Below are 15,935 nucleotides of genomic sequence, written 5' to 3'. Positions count from 1 at the left end.
GATTAGGCTCGAATTAATCTCAACTTAATTAATTAGAAATTTGTCCATCCAAGCCTGTAATGTCAATAGGACATGTTTCAATTAGAACTACATCGCCTTTTCTAATCTTTTAATTGAACAGAAACTAATGGAATGAACACGTTCATAAAATGGGATTCCATGCCTCATAATCATTTTCACGATAAAGCAACTCTCTGAGGCTGCTTATTATTCAATGATAAACCAACTTAAGGGACTTATCCTGTAATCCACTTCCTGTTTCCTGTTTCCCAGAGTGCCGCTGTACTTTGCTTTTCCACCAACAATGTGGATGCTGTTGCTGCATGTGTGTTGGCTGGCTCACGAGTGGTCAGTTTCTAAGGTTACTTGAAAATGAAGGCTTATGCATGAATTATGTATTCACAGAGTGCTCAGCGGGCACCTCTTCTCTCGCTCCCCTTCTCTCCGCGTAACCCACTGAACATGTACTCATTAGCAGAGACTACAATGATTATTGTTGTTATATTCAATGTGCGATTTACTTTGAATGCAAAGCAGAAACTACCTTTTTAATTAATGCCTCAAATTGCCAAGTGAGTCCCTGGCTAATGCATGCCCACAAAAGCAAATTATCATAATCTGCTTGTTTGTAAAAGTACCATCTGTGCAATTAAATAGTTTGGTGATGATAGAGTTTTGTTAGGAAGATGTGAGGCCTCTGTGCTCCTAAAGGTGTGGGCAATTCTCACCAGTCTGTGGACCAGTAGGTTTAGCCAGGATGATGTTGATGATGTGCGTGTGTTGTAAGGTGGCGGGGGGGGGGGGGGGTTGGGGTGATATGCGTGTATTTGTGGGGGCAGGAGGGTTGCACAGGATGAATCAGGAGTCTTCTGAAGAAGGGTTGCCTTGGAGACCAGCCTGGACCCCTCCAAACGTGTCTGCTATGCTCTCTCTCCCTCCCGTACCTCCCTCTCTGCTCCGTTTTAAAGGTGCATCAGTAATGAATCCAAAACTATTTCAGGAAAGCCACTTTTTAGTCGGCGGGTGAAGCCCTTCATACCTGCAGCTCTTCTGTGTTTTCATAATGCCACAGATCTCTGTTCCATGCCTGCCACCGTCAACATCAAAAGAAAAGAGGGGGGAAAAACACTTTTGCGTCTATGTGTGTGTGTGTGTGTGTGTTTCAGGGGGATAACGGAGGGAGGGGAAGTAGGGAGACAGAGATTATAATGCTGAGATGCAGCCACTGAAAGGCACTCAGAGGAACAATTGTCTTATTATTCAAGTCTGTAAGTGCATTTGTTTGCCTTGTTTACCTTCTCTTCTGTCTGAAGATAGCGAGCGCTAACTTCCTGGAAACCTTTCCACAAAGTGATGCTAATCTTTTTTCTCCTTTTCCTTTTCCTTTTTTGCTGCCAGCTGAATGACGTCTCGCGTCGAAAGGGGGCTGAAAACTCGGCGCACACAGTGAATCCCTCGCTGTGACTCATTCATTTTGTATAAAGGCGACCGGTTGCGGAGACTGAGAAAGAGGGATTTAATTAGCTGGTTTTTCTTAGTCCACTGCTTAATGAACGCACGTTTGCGTTCACACTAACCTTTTTTCCTTTTTCTTTTAACCCACCCCCCCTCATTCCCTCCCTCCGTCATTCCCTCCCCTCCTTTGGAGATGATATGCACCCCTGGGAGACAAACACCACAACCGAGCGAGCCATTCCTGCGCTCCCGTGGAGTTGTTCTGGGGAAGGAGAATGTCACCCACTTCTGCCGGTCCTAAGAAGTATTGATTTAAAGCGATAATTCCTACTACACGATACTTAAATTCCGGTCTTTGGGTTGTGAAGATATGCCAGTTCCTCGCAGCGGTTTCATTATGTTTCTATTCGCTCTTTGGATTTAGCATAAATGGACAAAATTAGGCCAGATAATTTGCTGCGGGTTTTCGTCTCCTTTCAGTGATATTCTCTCTAACTAATGGATGTAGCCTCCCTTCCTGAGAGCGCTAAATTTCCGTTAGGGGCTTCACTATTCAACAAGCTTAACCGTTCACTCCTGGCTGTAAAATAATGGGCGCAGTTCGCCTGAGTCTTCTGCTGCCCCTTGGTTCCTCAGCCCAGCTTGTTGAATCTCCTCCCTGGTGACAAGAATGGGTTCGTTTTAGCAAACTTCTTACCCTCTTCTGGTCTCATCATCGGCGGATCGCAGGCTTCTTCCTTCCTAAAAGTTGATCATGGCTTGTCTCGGTGTACGCGTGAAGCTGAGCGTTATATGGAGGGTGTTTTGGCTTATGAGGACTGTGATAGATTTCGCGCTGCCTCAGGAGACTTATGCACCCCATTCGATACGGACTGAGGGACACCTGACCCTCGGCGGACTCTTCCCGGTGCATGCCAGAGGAATCGATGGTGCGCCGTGCGGGGACCTCAAAAAAGAGAACGGCATCCAGCGGCTTGAGGCCATGATGTACGCTTTGGACCAAATTAACCAGGACGAGCAACTCTTACCCAACATTACCTTAGGCGCACGGGTGCTGGACACTTGTTCGAGGGATACTTATGCGCTGGAGCAATCGTTAACTTTCGTGCAAGCGCTGATCACGAAGGACACCTCCGACGTACGGTGCACTAACGGGGACCCACCGGTGTTTGTCAAGCCTGAAAAAGTGGTGGGAGTCATCGGAGCCTCGGCGAGTTCAGTATCGATTATGGTTGCCAACATCCTACGCCTCTTCCAGGCAAGTCTGAGCGTGTGCACTAGTTTTGTGGCTTTAAGATAATCGCATTTTCCCCCCAATATTGCAGCAGAAGTTTGTTGAATTTGGAGGTCATAATGCGCTTTAGAGAGGGGTAAACACACTTTTTTGTCGCCCAAAAGCAGCTTGAAAGGACAGCTGAAAACTGTGTCTGAGAAAGGACACCAAAAAAAAAAAAAAAAAAAAAGAAAAAAGAAAAAAAAAAAGAGAGAGAATCCATCATGAGCAAGAATCTATTTTCAGATGGTGGTATTGGATTCGATGTGTTCTCACTGATGCCTCTCTCCATCTTAAAACATGGGGCACAAAAGGAAGGTGAAGTGAGTTTGGGTGGTTTTTCAACCCACTAGACTGTGTGGATGAGACAGCTGAGAGTGCTGTTGCTTGTCCCCGGTGGTGCTGAAAGAACAGCTCCCGTCTGTTCCAGTCTCACTCCGGAGTCTGGATGAGTGGGCACTGACAGCCTGACACAATCACACCCAAACTCAACAACCCCCTCCTGAGAATAAAAGGCCTGTTTCATATGATTGCACATGATTATATGAACCTCTTGTACATCAGACTGCAGGCGGTTTTATGAATTGTTTTGAACCTGAAAGCATTGAGTTATGCTTGAGTTTCCTTTAGCTTTTACCTACAGGGGAAGGGGGGACTTCCCTTCTGCAAAATAAGCTTGTTTCCATCGCTTTGCAGCCTGATTGAGCTCGATGGCTGCAAGTAAATGAAAGGAATTCACAAGACTAATTTCCAAATGGCATAGCTTGAGCATATAGGAAAACGTCTCTATTTCTGTTGGCTGAGAGTCAACTGATGATGTTGGCCCACTGCTGGTGCTGCAGTGAAATGGGAAATGCAGCAAGTCACCAGTACAGAAAGATTAATTATTTAAAACACATCTACATAGCAAAGTATTTAATTACTCGAAAAAACATGTGCATGCTTTTGCATAATTCTGTACAGTTTTTCCTGTGCGAGTTTAAGTGGCGTTTAAACTGGGGAGGAGCTGCATGCTGTGTTGGTGCTAATGATTTGTGGTTGCAGATTGTAACTCAGAGTCTTGTCAGTCATTGTTTTTGTTCCAGCTCAGTTCGACAAATTGTGTAAGTAGCTGGTTAATTGCATCTGTAAGACCGTCAGAGTACTTAACAAGCTTTTAACCCCCACCCAGTCGTCTTCCCTTTCTACTCTACAGACACTTAGACATGCCACACATTTGTGTACATATATATATATATATATATTCATTTTTTATATCCAGGGTTTGTGGTTCCTTTTGCCGGACTGATCGTCCCCACCACAACACCACAACCTTCAGCCTAGCTTTAGTTCCTGTTCTCGCTTCGTAGGCTCACTTAATAGATTAAAAATTTATTGTTACAAGATCTTCTAAACCCTGCAGTTACGCTTTGAAGCGTAACTGCACTTGTTATTTTGTTGCACGGCGCGAGGGTTGCAAGAGTTCCTCAGTTTCGTGCAAGCTCTGTAACATGAAAACCTATGCATTTGTGAAACTGAGAGGGTTTAAAGGGAAGCCAGATTAGTCCCTAATTCTCTTTATTCCCTCCTCCTCACACCAGGTGTACCAACACGTCTGCAAGTGTCAAGCTGTCAGAGTGTAGGCGTGGTGTTGCTGAAGCTCAGGTGTTGTAATCAAGCTTGTGGATTGACAGCAGTTGTCATGCAGACCCATCCATCACTTTGCATTTGTTCTCATTTCCTCAAAGTGCTGAAAGAAAGGCATATTTCTTTGGCGCACTTAAATCCAAATACCTTGAGAAGTTAGATTCAGTCCTCCTTTAAACCCTTTTGCCTCTGAGCACACTTATGTTTTCAGTGGAACCAAAAGCAATGGTATTATTGGTAACAAATTAAATTTGAGGCCACATGATACAGTATAATCAATACATACCCACTTACTTGCATTAGTCACACTGTGTTTGTTTGGTAGGTGGCAGCAACTTTAAGTTTCTGAGGCTGCTTTGAAATAAAATCTATATACTACTCTGTGAGTCTTGTGAAAAACATCAAATGCTTGAGAAACCCCCATTCAGATATAATTAAACCAGCAAATTGGGGGGGGGGGTTCATATCAAAAAGATCAAACCTCAGTCAGACGGACTCTCTACAAAGTGTTCAGTTTCTTCTCTTAGTCAATTTCAATTAGACCTCATTATTGGTTGAGCTCCATAATCAAGAAATCCTAGTGTAATCTTTATGCTTCAAGACTGTGAATAGTGACGACCGATTCCCCACATTGTTCTCAGTGAAAATTATCAGGTCATTTTGTATCTCACTCCTGCGATAAATGAATCATCAGGGAAGCTAAATAATGATTGTAGGTTTTATTACTAGATTCTAAATATCATGCCTGTCTATTCAAGACGTGAGTAGCTGCTGAACTGTTAGTGCTGGGAAATTGACATGAGGGATAGATTTTTCTGAGGACCCAGGAGAGGTGATCAATACTGTTGCCATGGTGAGGCCGATTTGCTGCTAAGATGTTTTTATTTCAGTGCCTTTCATGCTGTGTTGGAAATGAGAAGCAACAATGCCACAGGAGGAAAAAAAATCAATCAGCCAAACTTTTGAATTGTTTGCATGTGTGCGGAAAATCGTCGAGTCCTTACTCTGCGAACGTGAGCAGAGGTGGAAAGATGACACTGTTGTTAATTTTAAAAAATTAATAACAGGTAACTTTGTACGTTTTAAAGTTCTGGCCTCTTGAATGAATCATGAAATTGATTTTGATCCTGATGACATTTGCATCAGGGATTGCAGCCTGCTATGCTCCGTCGCATCTCTTCTCCCAAAGGCGGTGGCAAAACTTTGTATTGAATGCAGGTGAACTCCGTCTTGTCCTCTTCGTCTGGGGAACCGGCCCCTTCAGACTGGCTGTCTAAGTGAGGCATTGACGTCCTCTGCTCTCATAGCCCTGACAGGCTCCGGTTGGCTTTTTATCTCCCCCCTTTTTTTCACAGAATCATCACTGTGACTGATTTGAAGGAGATTGAAGCCTTGCAGTGTGATCTATTTAGCTGACAATGGTAAAGACGGACACCAAAGGAATATGAAGGAGCTGTGTGTGTGTGTGTGTGTGTGTGTGTGTGTGTGTGTGTGTGTGTGTGTGTGTGTGTTTTGGAGAAAGCTCTAAAAGTGACATCGGATGGCACAGGTTTAATATATCTAGCTTTCTAAACATGGTAACGGTTGCCATTTGTACGTGGATGTTTGCAGCAGCTCAGGTCCATTAGTCACATCCCTAGTACTGCATTCAGCCGACACAGTTGGTATGTTAAGTAGCCAGCATATGAGTAGATATGCACATATATGCCCACAAATTGGCCTATTACCAATGCTGAAGGGATGGAAACACAACTGTCTTGTGGATATCTAATGATCCACACCAGTGGTTCCGGCTCTTGTATTTCCTCTCCATCACTTACTAATTGGCTTTTATTCAGAGTTTGACATAGAAAGCCAACTCAGTACATTTTAACTTTATAACAAATGCTTGAAACGTGGATTAAAAAAAGAAAATTAATTTCCTAACTTGACAGTTCTTTCTCAACTAAGGTTTAGCATTTAACTCATAAGTAAACTTTTTTAAGATCACAAACAACAGAGTTGGATTTGTTACTGAAGAGGACGGTGAATGAAGTTTTAGTAGTGCACAGTTGACTACTGACTATAAAAAGAAAGTCAGCTGTGCCAAAAATAAAATGAAAAATGTTTTTAACAGCATAAAAAACAAGCAGAATTTATACTGTATACGAGAGATGAGATAAATAGGTTAGATATTTCCAAATGTTCTCTTTTGAGAAATCAGTGGGATTTAGCATGCAGATGGAAATTGAAAACTCAACTGTATATGGATGACTTTAATAAGCCATCAAACCCATCCAATTATATCCACCCTTCTTTGCAGTCGTGACTTATCCACAAAAGAAAAAGGGAATTACTGAATATTAGATTATGAAATCACAAAATGTACCTGTGTGGTTTAGTGAACCTAAGCCACACAGTTACTCTCAAATAGAAAGAAAATCACCGTGCGATGTTAATTTAATGCAGGCAGCATGCAAACATCAATTTTTCCTGATTATCCACTGTGGTAGACTCTGGACAGGTCACCAGTCTATCGTGTAGAGGCTGATAGCGATTCACTTAGATACACAGCCAATTTATACTCACCAATAAGTCTAAGAAGCATGACCGTGGGAGGAAATTCCACACAGAAAACCCTCAGCCTGCTGGTGGATTCAAACTCGGAAAATTTGTGCCGGGGGTGATAGTGCTAACCGCTGCACCACTGTGTGCGCAAAAGTAAACAAACAAAAGAAGCATATTTTAGGACAGAAAAGACATCTTATTCATTCTAGTTGGGTACACGACCTTTAGATTAAAATAAGGATGTGAACATGCTTCTATGTATAGATGAGATGTGATGACACATCATCTGTGGATTTAGTCACATTTAAAATAGGGTGATGATCCTAAATTGCAGGTGGCTGTGGCTCAAGATGTAGAGCAGGCTTTCTGCTGAGCGGACAGCTGGGGGTTCGATTCCTGGCTGCTCCAGTCTGCATGCCGAATGATTACTAGACACAGACTAAAGTGTGTGTGCGAAGTGGATTTAAGAGCACTATCTGAGATCCAGGCCATTCTAAATATAAACATTGCTTTAACAAAGTGTAATACTTGAGAGAGAAACGTTGTAATAATGCTGTCATGCACGTGAAGACTGGGGTTAATAGCTTTACGTGATTAACTTAAAAACAAGTGACATGTTGCGGTGGTGGCTGATTTTACAAGTTCTATGGTTTTGTCGTTATGGCAACATTAGATAGTACACTTATTTTAGAGCTGTAAGAAGAAAAAATATAAAAAAAACAAACAAAAACAAAATAAACATATGCAGAGAGATGCTGTTGAACCTGAAATGAATCTGTTGCACTTTAATTTATGATTCTGAATGCATTGTCTATAGTTCGGTGACATTCACTTCTAGTTGAGACTGAGAGCCCTGCTGGTTTCCATTCCAGTCGTTTAATCAGGTGCTGACTTATGGGCAGTTTAAACCCGAATTGGCAAGGTGAAATTTGCTCACACTCTGTGTTAAAACGCATGAAATCCAGGAAATAATACGGGCAGGGATACAAGCACAGGCTGGAGGTATTAACATCATTAATAGGCTAGCAAGAGTTTCCAGAATTTGACAAATATACACCATTTTTTATCAGTTTCTATATACCATAGTTTTTTGTACTTGCATCCCTGCACTCGTGTCAAGCCATCCAGGAAGAACCTTCCTAAGCATACAGTTATACAAACAGGATTCAGACAATCAATACTTACTTAAGAATAGGTCAATTCCACCGGCTCTTTTAAATTGGCTGGATATTGGCGGGACTTGCCATTTCCCAGGCCAGAGTTCAAACGTGTTGAACTCTGGACGAAGTGAGAAAGACAGGAAGATCAATATACGACGAGAAGCAAATGTATCTCACCTTTCTTGGTGCATCCTCAAACGATGTTATCTGTTCCGAGAGGATTTCAGCGGGACTGAGAACCGCTGATCTTGTTAAGCAATAAATGTGCATGGATTTGATGTGAAAATTGGATTTTTTGCACGCATATTGCAGTGTTTACAAAATGTTTTCAGATAATGAACTGTACTCAAGGAAAACGCATCAAAGAGTCCGCCAAATCCTGGGTTCAGACCTACACAGACAACCGCCGAGACAGAGGATGCCTAAGAGCGTGATGTCTTTTGAAATTTCCTTCCTTCCTCTCTTTTTAGTTCAAGCAATGTTGTGAAGGAGTAGACCAGGTATATATTCACACACCCAAACACAACACATGGCGAGCAAGTAATGCAATATTAATAAAATGAATAAAATATCCCTGTTAGACTAGTTGTCATTTCTGTTGACATAAGGCGATTAGGTCAGTAGACTGCCACGGGGAGAATATGAAAAACCATCCAAGCCCTTATATCAAGGTCTTGGTCATTCCCTGCAGGCCTGGGGGGGATCCTGCACCCTATTATTAAGCTACATAATAGCTTGCTACATGAATAAATGTTTCTCAATGAAAACGCAGCCAGTACATTTTTATTCCATTCTTTGTTTTCAATCATTACTCAGCTTGTTTATTGCATTGTGATTCCATTTATAGCTGCAAAATGTTGATATGGTGTCTTTAATGAGGCGCCATCCCTCATTTCTACATGGGTTTTTGGGTCTCTTCTTGACAATTGCTGCAATTTGACTTCCCCAGAGGGGCTGTTTCCCCTATTTTATTCCACTGCCCTGGAGGGTGGGGAAGAGGCCACCTGCTTAAAAGCTTAGCTCCGCTCACAATGAGGTCACAACCGTATTCCGTCAAAAGTTATTGTTGGAATGACTGTAAAATGTGACAAGAATAGCACTAAGACTTTGTTGGAAGTTTGCTGCAGTTTATCTGGTGAGCAGAAGGAGCCATGGAAGAGGAAACCCCATTACGTCCAATCTCCTTACGGGGATGAGTGGAAAAGCATGAGGAGGTCTCCGCTGGCTGCAGGCCGGCCTCTCACTCATCCCTCCAAAAGGAAAAATTGTCCCCATTGCCTCAGCAGAAAATGATCCAGCACGGGCTGAAAAGACTTATCAGAGGCCTCATTGTAGTTTCGTTTGCACGCAGGAACAAACTACAGCAAACTACAACAGTACAGCTAAGAGGCTGGACCACTTAGCTACAGTGGACTTAAGTGCTGTAAGGCTAAGCACAGGATATCTGAATGAAATTTGCTTTTTAAATATGATCTGTATTTTATCAGGCACCTGTCTCAATCCTAGTAAATGAATTAAGTGGAACTGTTAAAAGGCTGCTTTTAGTGCTGTCTGTGAGAGTGTGTGCTTCTTCAAAGGGTGTGCCGTGTGGTCCTCTCAGACCTGGATTGTGTTATTTGTTCTCTTATGTTCTTATCACTCTCTCTCAACACATAAAATATATTCATTTTTAAGGGAAAAGGTGAAAACAGAAGGAAAAAAGAGGAATACATTACTTTTGTTGGCCTTATTAACATTTATGAGCAGTATAGAAGCATTAGTAAATGGTCAGAACATGCTAAAATGTAAATATGCAGCTATGTGTATTAATGCATTTATTAGCACGTTCCTGTGGACATCCAAAAGTGAAGTAATGTCTGTAAATAGATGAAAATAACAGTAAAAGCCTCTTAAATCTACTTACAAACACATTATGCTCACAAGTAGTGTACGAAATGTTAGCAAATATTTCAGTATGCTAATGTTAGCATGTCCGCTAACAAATACACGTTGCCATTTAGAATTTAGATCTAGCTAAGGTTGATGGAAATGAATCTGAGTTCTGTATGTGTGTGTTTTATGTAAGAAATCATTCAACAGTGAGAACGTTTTGCTTTTTCCTTTTAATGGAGAGTAAAGTGAAGCGTTACAACAAATGGTTAAAAGGTCTGAAAACAAGGCGTGTTTGGCTGAGGGTGCAGCAGGAGGTAAACAAGAGTTGAGAACACCAGTCATCCTCTAGAGACCAAGATTTTCTGCACAAAATTTCCACCTGACAGATAAAAACAACAACAAAATTAAAAAATTAGAGACCAAAATGGTGGCTCGGCCTGCTGACTGACAGATCTGATCGTCACTGTTGTTTTGAAGTCTCCATCACACACTTCATTTGGTTGAGGGTTAATAAAACAATACACTTAATACACTTCCTGCAGCGTGACTTAAACTTAAAAGTGACAGGAGATGCACTGTTCACATGTCTGTCTTGCCGTCCCTGGAGGCTGGTGGCACGAGGCTCTGCATAGACTGCACACCCGTGTGAGGGCAAGAAGTAGAGGCACGCCACACGGCAGTTAGGACTGTGAGAGAGGAAAGAGAAAACACAATGGCCCTTCTGCTGCAGTGTTTATATTTTCTTAGTTTCCTCTTTAATTTAATGCACCCCAGATTTGCATTTGCTTGTGGAAAGAGATGTTTGTTTTTGATGATTTTTAAAAGGTATAATTAGTATATTTCAATGTTTAATGCAGTCACTACCATAATTAATATGTCTTCCGATTTTATGTGTTAATTAGTCAGAACCTTTATTTTAGTTGAACTAATACAAAAAAAGAAAACTGCTGCAGTGCAACAAATGATTGTATAGTCCAGATTTAAGTAAAAGCATACAAGCATTATCAGCAAAATGTACTTGGACTGTGATTCGAAATACCCTCATAATTTTGTGCAGTTTGTATGATCCTTTTACTTATGACAAATATCGGATAATTATCCTGAGGCATTAATTTGTGATTAATTTAAGTAGAACAACTTTTAATTACTTTTTAAAAATCTGGCATAATAACAAAAATGTACACAGTAAAGGGTTTAGTCTTTTTGCGTGTAAAGTGTAAATTTAAAGTGTAAAACGTTAACAATAAAGTTGTATGAAACAGTTGAGTAAATAAATTGTATACATGAGTACTGCATGTATATAATTTTATTTGAATATGCCTGTTTTAATGTGTACATTCACCGGCCATTGTTGTTAGATACATTTGTTCAACTGCTCATTAATGCAAAACTCTAATCAGGCAATCGCATGGCAGCAATTTAGCAAATTTAGGCATGCAAGCGTGGTCAAGATGACATGCTGAAGTTTAAATTGAGCAACAAAATAGGAAAGAAAGGTGATTTAAATGACTTTGAACGTGGCATGATTGTTGGCGCCGGACAGGTCTGTCTGATTATTTTTGGAAACTGCTGATCTGCTGGGATTTTCTCACACAGAGAATGGTCCAAAGCAGAGAAAATATCCAGTGAGTGGCAGTTCTCTGGACGAAAATGCCTTGCTGATGCCAGAGGGCAGTGGAGAATGGCTACACTTCTTTGAGCTGACAGAAAAGGCAACAGTAACTCAACCACTTGTTACAACTGAGGCATCTCTAAACACACATCAAACCTTGAAGGCAGCAGAAGACCACACCAAGTGCCACTCCTGTCACCTCAAAACAGGAAACTGGGGATATCATTTGAATGTGCTCACCAAACTTAGACGGTAGTAGATTGGAAAAATATTGTCCGGACTGATGGGTCTTGATTTCTGCTGCGATGATTGGATAGCAGGGTCAGAATATGGCATTAAAACGTGAAAGCACAGAGCTATCCTACCTTATATTTGGCAGATCAGGGTGTGGGTGGTGGTGTGCTGGTGTGTGGGATATTGTCTTGGCACACTTTGGGCCCCTTAGTACCAATTAAGCATTGTTTAAACAGCACAGCTTACCTGGGTATTGTTGCCGACCACAGTGTATCCATCTTGTGGTGGCTACTTCCAGCAGGAAAACGTGCTGTGTCACAAAACTCAAATGGCTTCCACAGTCAACAAGTCTCCTTTGGGATATGGTAAATTTACATCGTGGATGTGCACCCGACAAATCTACAAAAACCTCTGAGGAATGTATCCAGCACCTTGTTGCATCTGTGCCATGAAGAATTAAAGCAGTTCTGAAGGCAAAACACAGGGTCCAACTCAGTGCTAACAAAGGTGTACCTAATAAAGTGTCCAGTGAGTGTATGAGTATGTTTGCTCTTTGTATCAGAGATGACGAGGTCTAGTATTCTCTTCTTCACAGCGTACATAATAAACTGTCACTGGGATTCATTCCTTGTCCTTCAGTTGTGTTATTACAGCAGGGCCTCGGGGTGCATCAAAACATTCATTCAGACAACACGCTGTAATATACAGTATAGCCATTATATCAGCCAGCACGCTGTGGCCTTTATTGGGGGACTAAATTATTAGAGTGCAGCATGGGCCCCAGGTAGTTAAGCTAAAATACCTGTTGATTTTACATGTGAAAATATAAGAGCGGAACTCCAGAGTTTCATTAGCTTCAATTTCATTTTGTGTGTATTTCCCTCGAGATAATGTTTGGTGAATGTTTTTTCCCTCTTCCCTCTCTTTCTCTGTCTTTCCCTCTCTCTGCTGGCTATGCAGTGGAGTGTGAGCGCTGTTTGAACGTGTTTGTGTCCTCTGTTCTTTTGAGCTTGAAAAGTATACTGTGCCTCAGCAGCCAGCATACATAAAAAATCAGTTGACTGGATTACTGTTTTCACATGCAAATCCTGTGGGATTTCAAGGGCTCTCTGAAACGCCCGTTTTTGACAGGTACATTGATTTGGGGGACGACCTCAATCACCATTGACATTTTACAAATTATGGAAGCTCTTTGCCTTCAAATAGAAGATGCTTAAACTGCAATTGTCTCCTGGACAGAAGCTATTGATGACCGAATATAGTGTTTTTTAACTGCCTTATCAGTGCTGAAGCACTTACATGTTACCCTTAATGAGGCTTGGTGGATCAATAGCAACAATGGATTATGCATAGAGGTGCCATGTGCTCACTACCTGGAAGTTTAAGTCCAATGAAATGTGATACATGCCAGCATAAATTTGCTCAAGCTTTTGTGCACGATGCATCATCTTGTCAAAGACTATTCTCGCCACTCTTTAGTTTATGAGGCTAATTATAAAAAATTTATTTAGTACCAAAGAAATATAACCACACTATATTTCAGAGTTAGGATTACAGCTTGTGCACTATATGCCTGGCAGCTTATGTTTTAGTCTCTATGTCTGCTTGTATTAAGTGTGTTTGTTGCTACTGAAATGCCTATATTCATTCACATTAAAGGGACAGCTCATCTTAAAATCAATTTTTGACTTTTCTCTGGCCTGGAGTGCTATTCATCTATGTAAAATGTTTTGATATGAGATGCCCAGTTTTTGAGATATCCACTGTAAAAAGCTGTTTTTAAAAAAGCTGGACCAGAAAAAAACACAACTCCCTAAACCTGATGTTAGCACTTTTATTTAGAAGCTGTACTTTTTGTGCTCTACTTTCTAGACCTGCCATCTGAAGGAAGCATGCACCTAGCTACATGCTGTGCTGAGGGAGGGTGCCATTAATTTTTACATCCTTCCACACTGTCACTAACATGAGCTTCTCGTTAAAAGCTAGATGGGCGCTTTCTTTGGCAGATCGTTACGGGTTGTGGTTATCGGTAGCAGAGCTCATTTGAATTTTAATGACTTGCTGGCTGAGTCTTCACATAATTCTTGATGTGTGGTTTACCATGAGGTTAACCGCTGGTTGGGATGGCGGCTGAGTTTAGGCATGTTCTAGTTATGGCTAAGATTGAGGTACTGTATATCTGCAGGGAGTTCTTGTACTTTAATTTAATGAATTCCTAGATGACAAATACATATGTGTGTGGGGTTTTTTGGGTGGCAGTAATCCTTCCCTCTCAATGCTCAATTTTCCAGCTCCTGTGCACAGTTGGAAACACATCACACCTTTTTTCATTTGGAGAAACCATCCAAAAAAAGGTTACGGAGCAGCCAAGTTAACCACCGACGCTTTGAGGTGTCCTTCTACTATAATGTTAACACTTTACATTTAGGCCATGTGCAATTCACATAATCCTGTCTTTCTTCAATGCCGTATTCATGTGTTTAGCTTCACTAATACCGCTATAGAGGAATTTTCTGTCTCTGAACCCTGTCATCATTTTTATATAGGGATTTGGATTAATGTCTGAGTCTTTAAAAGTTACTGAAAACACAAATATATATATATATATATATATATATATATATATATATATAAAATCCGTCTTTATGAAACGCATATGAAATTTGTACAAAAATACATCAAGACTTCATACATATTGTATTTTGAATGATCAATGAGCCAAAAAGCTCAATATTCAGCTTTTTAGATCTTTTAAATATATGTCGAAGTTTTTTTGTTTGTGATATTTCAGCTCGTTTGACAGACTGTGTTATTAGCAGGCTTGAGATCCACATGAGCTGTTCTGGGAGAGATGCATGTTCGTGCTCGTGTTGAGAATAAAGATAACCTTTCAGTAGTGATGTGTGACAGTTTCATTGTATTTGGCAGGACTCGTTCCTGTTTCGGCTGGTTAACTTGTCTGGGGGTAATTGTCTGATCTGGCGTCTGTTGCGCATCTTTGATTCCGGCTCTGAACTACATGACAGCGTGTAGCCTTCTTACACTGCGAGTAGAAGTTATGTGAAATGTTCATGTCACAAAAACACATCGCGCATAAATTTTCTCGGTCCATTAGTTGAGACACTCGCTTTGATGAATCGTGATCTCACTTAGAATGGAGTCTGTTTACACAGAATAGCTTTGCGTGAAAGACCGTGTCCAGTTCTTCCACTATTGGCAGGTTTTCAATAGATCACTGGAAAAAGCTTCTTGGGCTCACTGAATGAACTATTGTCCATTGTTCTGCTTGTGCAGGGATTCTAGTGTGTTGCTGACATGACTGGCAGGTCAGATGTCCTCAGTGATGCATGACACCCGGAGCACAAAGCAGAACAGAGAGCCTCAGGGCCGTCTGGTCATGATTGAACAAAGGGTTGTTCTCATCAGAGTATATTGCAGAATCTATAGTGCTGTGAAAAACTATTTCCCCCATTCTTGATTTCTTTTTTTTTCTTTTTTCTTTTTGCATAATTGTCAGACTTACATGTTTCTACCCCATGACTCTGACGAGGGTAAGCAGAAGAGAATGGTGGATGGGTGTACAAGTTTTAGATTGTCAAAAAAATTCATATTAGACAAAGATAACCAAAATTAAATACAAAATGGAATTCTGAAGTTATGATTTCATTTATTAAAGGAAAAAGCTATTCAAAACTAACACTATGTGAAAAATGATCTGGTTAAGGCTAAGGTTGAGGTACGTTAAATCTGCAAGGATTTCTTGTACTTTGATTTTCTAGATGACAAACACATATGTGTGAGTGGGGCAGTAGTAGCAGTATGGTTCCAAGGTGAAACCCACTGCTGACAAAAAAGAACACAAGGATGATGATCCTTAAGACTTTTGGAGAATGTTTTCTGTGGATTTGAAGGTTTTTGGAGTGGCCTAGTCAAATCCAGGCTTAAATCCAGTTTAGATGCTTTGGCATGACCTTCAGGAGGTTGTTGATTCACAAAAACCCTCCAATGCAGCTCAATTAAAACAGTCTTGCAGTGAAATGTGGGCCAGAGACACATTGCAAGTTATCCCAAATGCTTGATTACAGTTCTTGCTGGCAAAGGTAGCACAACCAGTTAATAGATTTAAGGGGCAATTAAATTTTTCACACAGGGCCAG

At 41.0% G+C, this 15,935-nt stretch overlaps 1 protein-coding gene across 3 annotated transcripts in view; it reads left to right on the top strand.

Moving 5' to 3' along the window:
- The first annotated feature begins 818 nt into the window (after positions 1 to 818).
- The window catches only part of LOC146494637 (metabotropic glutamate receptor 7-like), a 77,203-nt gene continuing 62,086 nt past the window's right edge, over positions 819 to 15,935 (top strand). The window contains exons 1-2 of one of the 3 annotated variants that reach the window (XM_085144544.1): positions 821 to 1,268; positions 1,399 to 2,713. In XM_085144544.1, coding sequence (XP_085000670.1) covers positions 2,210 to 2,713 — 504 coding nt within the window. In that variant the 5' untranslated portion in view covers positions 821 to 1,268; positions 1,399 to 2,209. Of the gene's footprint in view, positions 2,714 to 15,935 lie in introns of all 3 variants that reach the window. The other 2 variants (XM_085144545.1, XM_085144543.1) reach the window with 2 other exon arrangements.

The sequence above is a fragment of the Neolamprologus multifasciatus genome, chromosome 20 (genome assembly GCF_963576455.1).
Source record: "Neolamprologus multifasciatus chromosome 20, fNeoMul1.2, whole genome shotgun sequence".
In the NCBI taxonomy this organism is placed as follows: Eukaryota; Metazoa; Chordata; class Actinopteri; order Cichliformes; family Cichlidae; genus Neolamprologus; species Neolamprologus multifasciatus.
The sequence above is the reverse complement of the archived record's forward strand: the minus strand, read 5'-3'. Positions and strand labels throughout refer to the sequence as shown.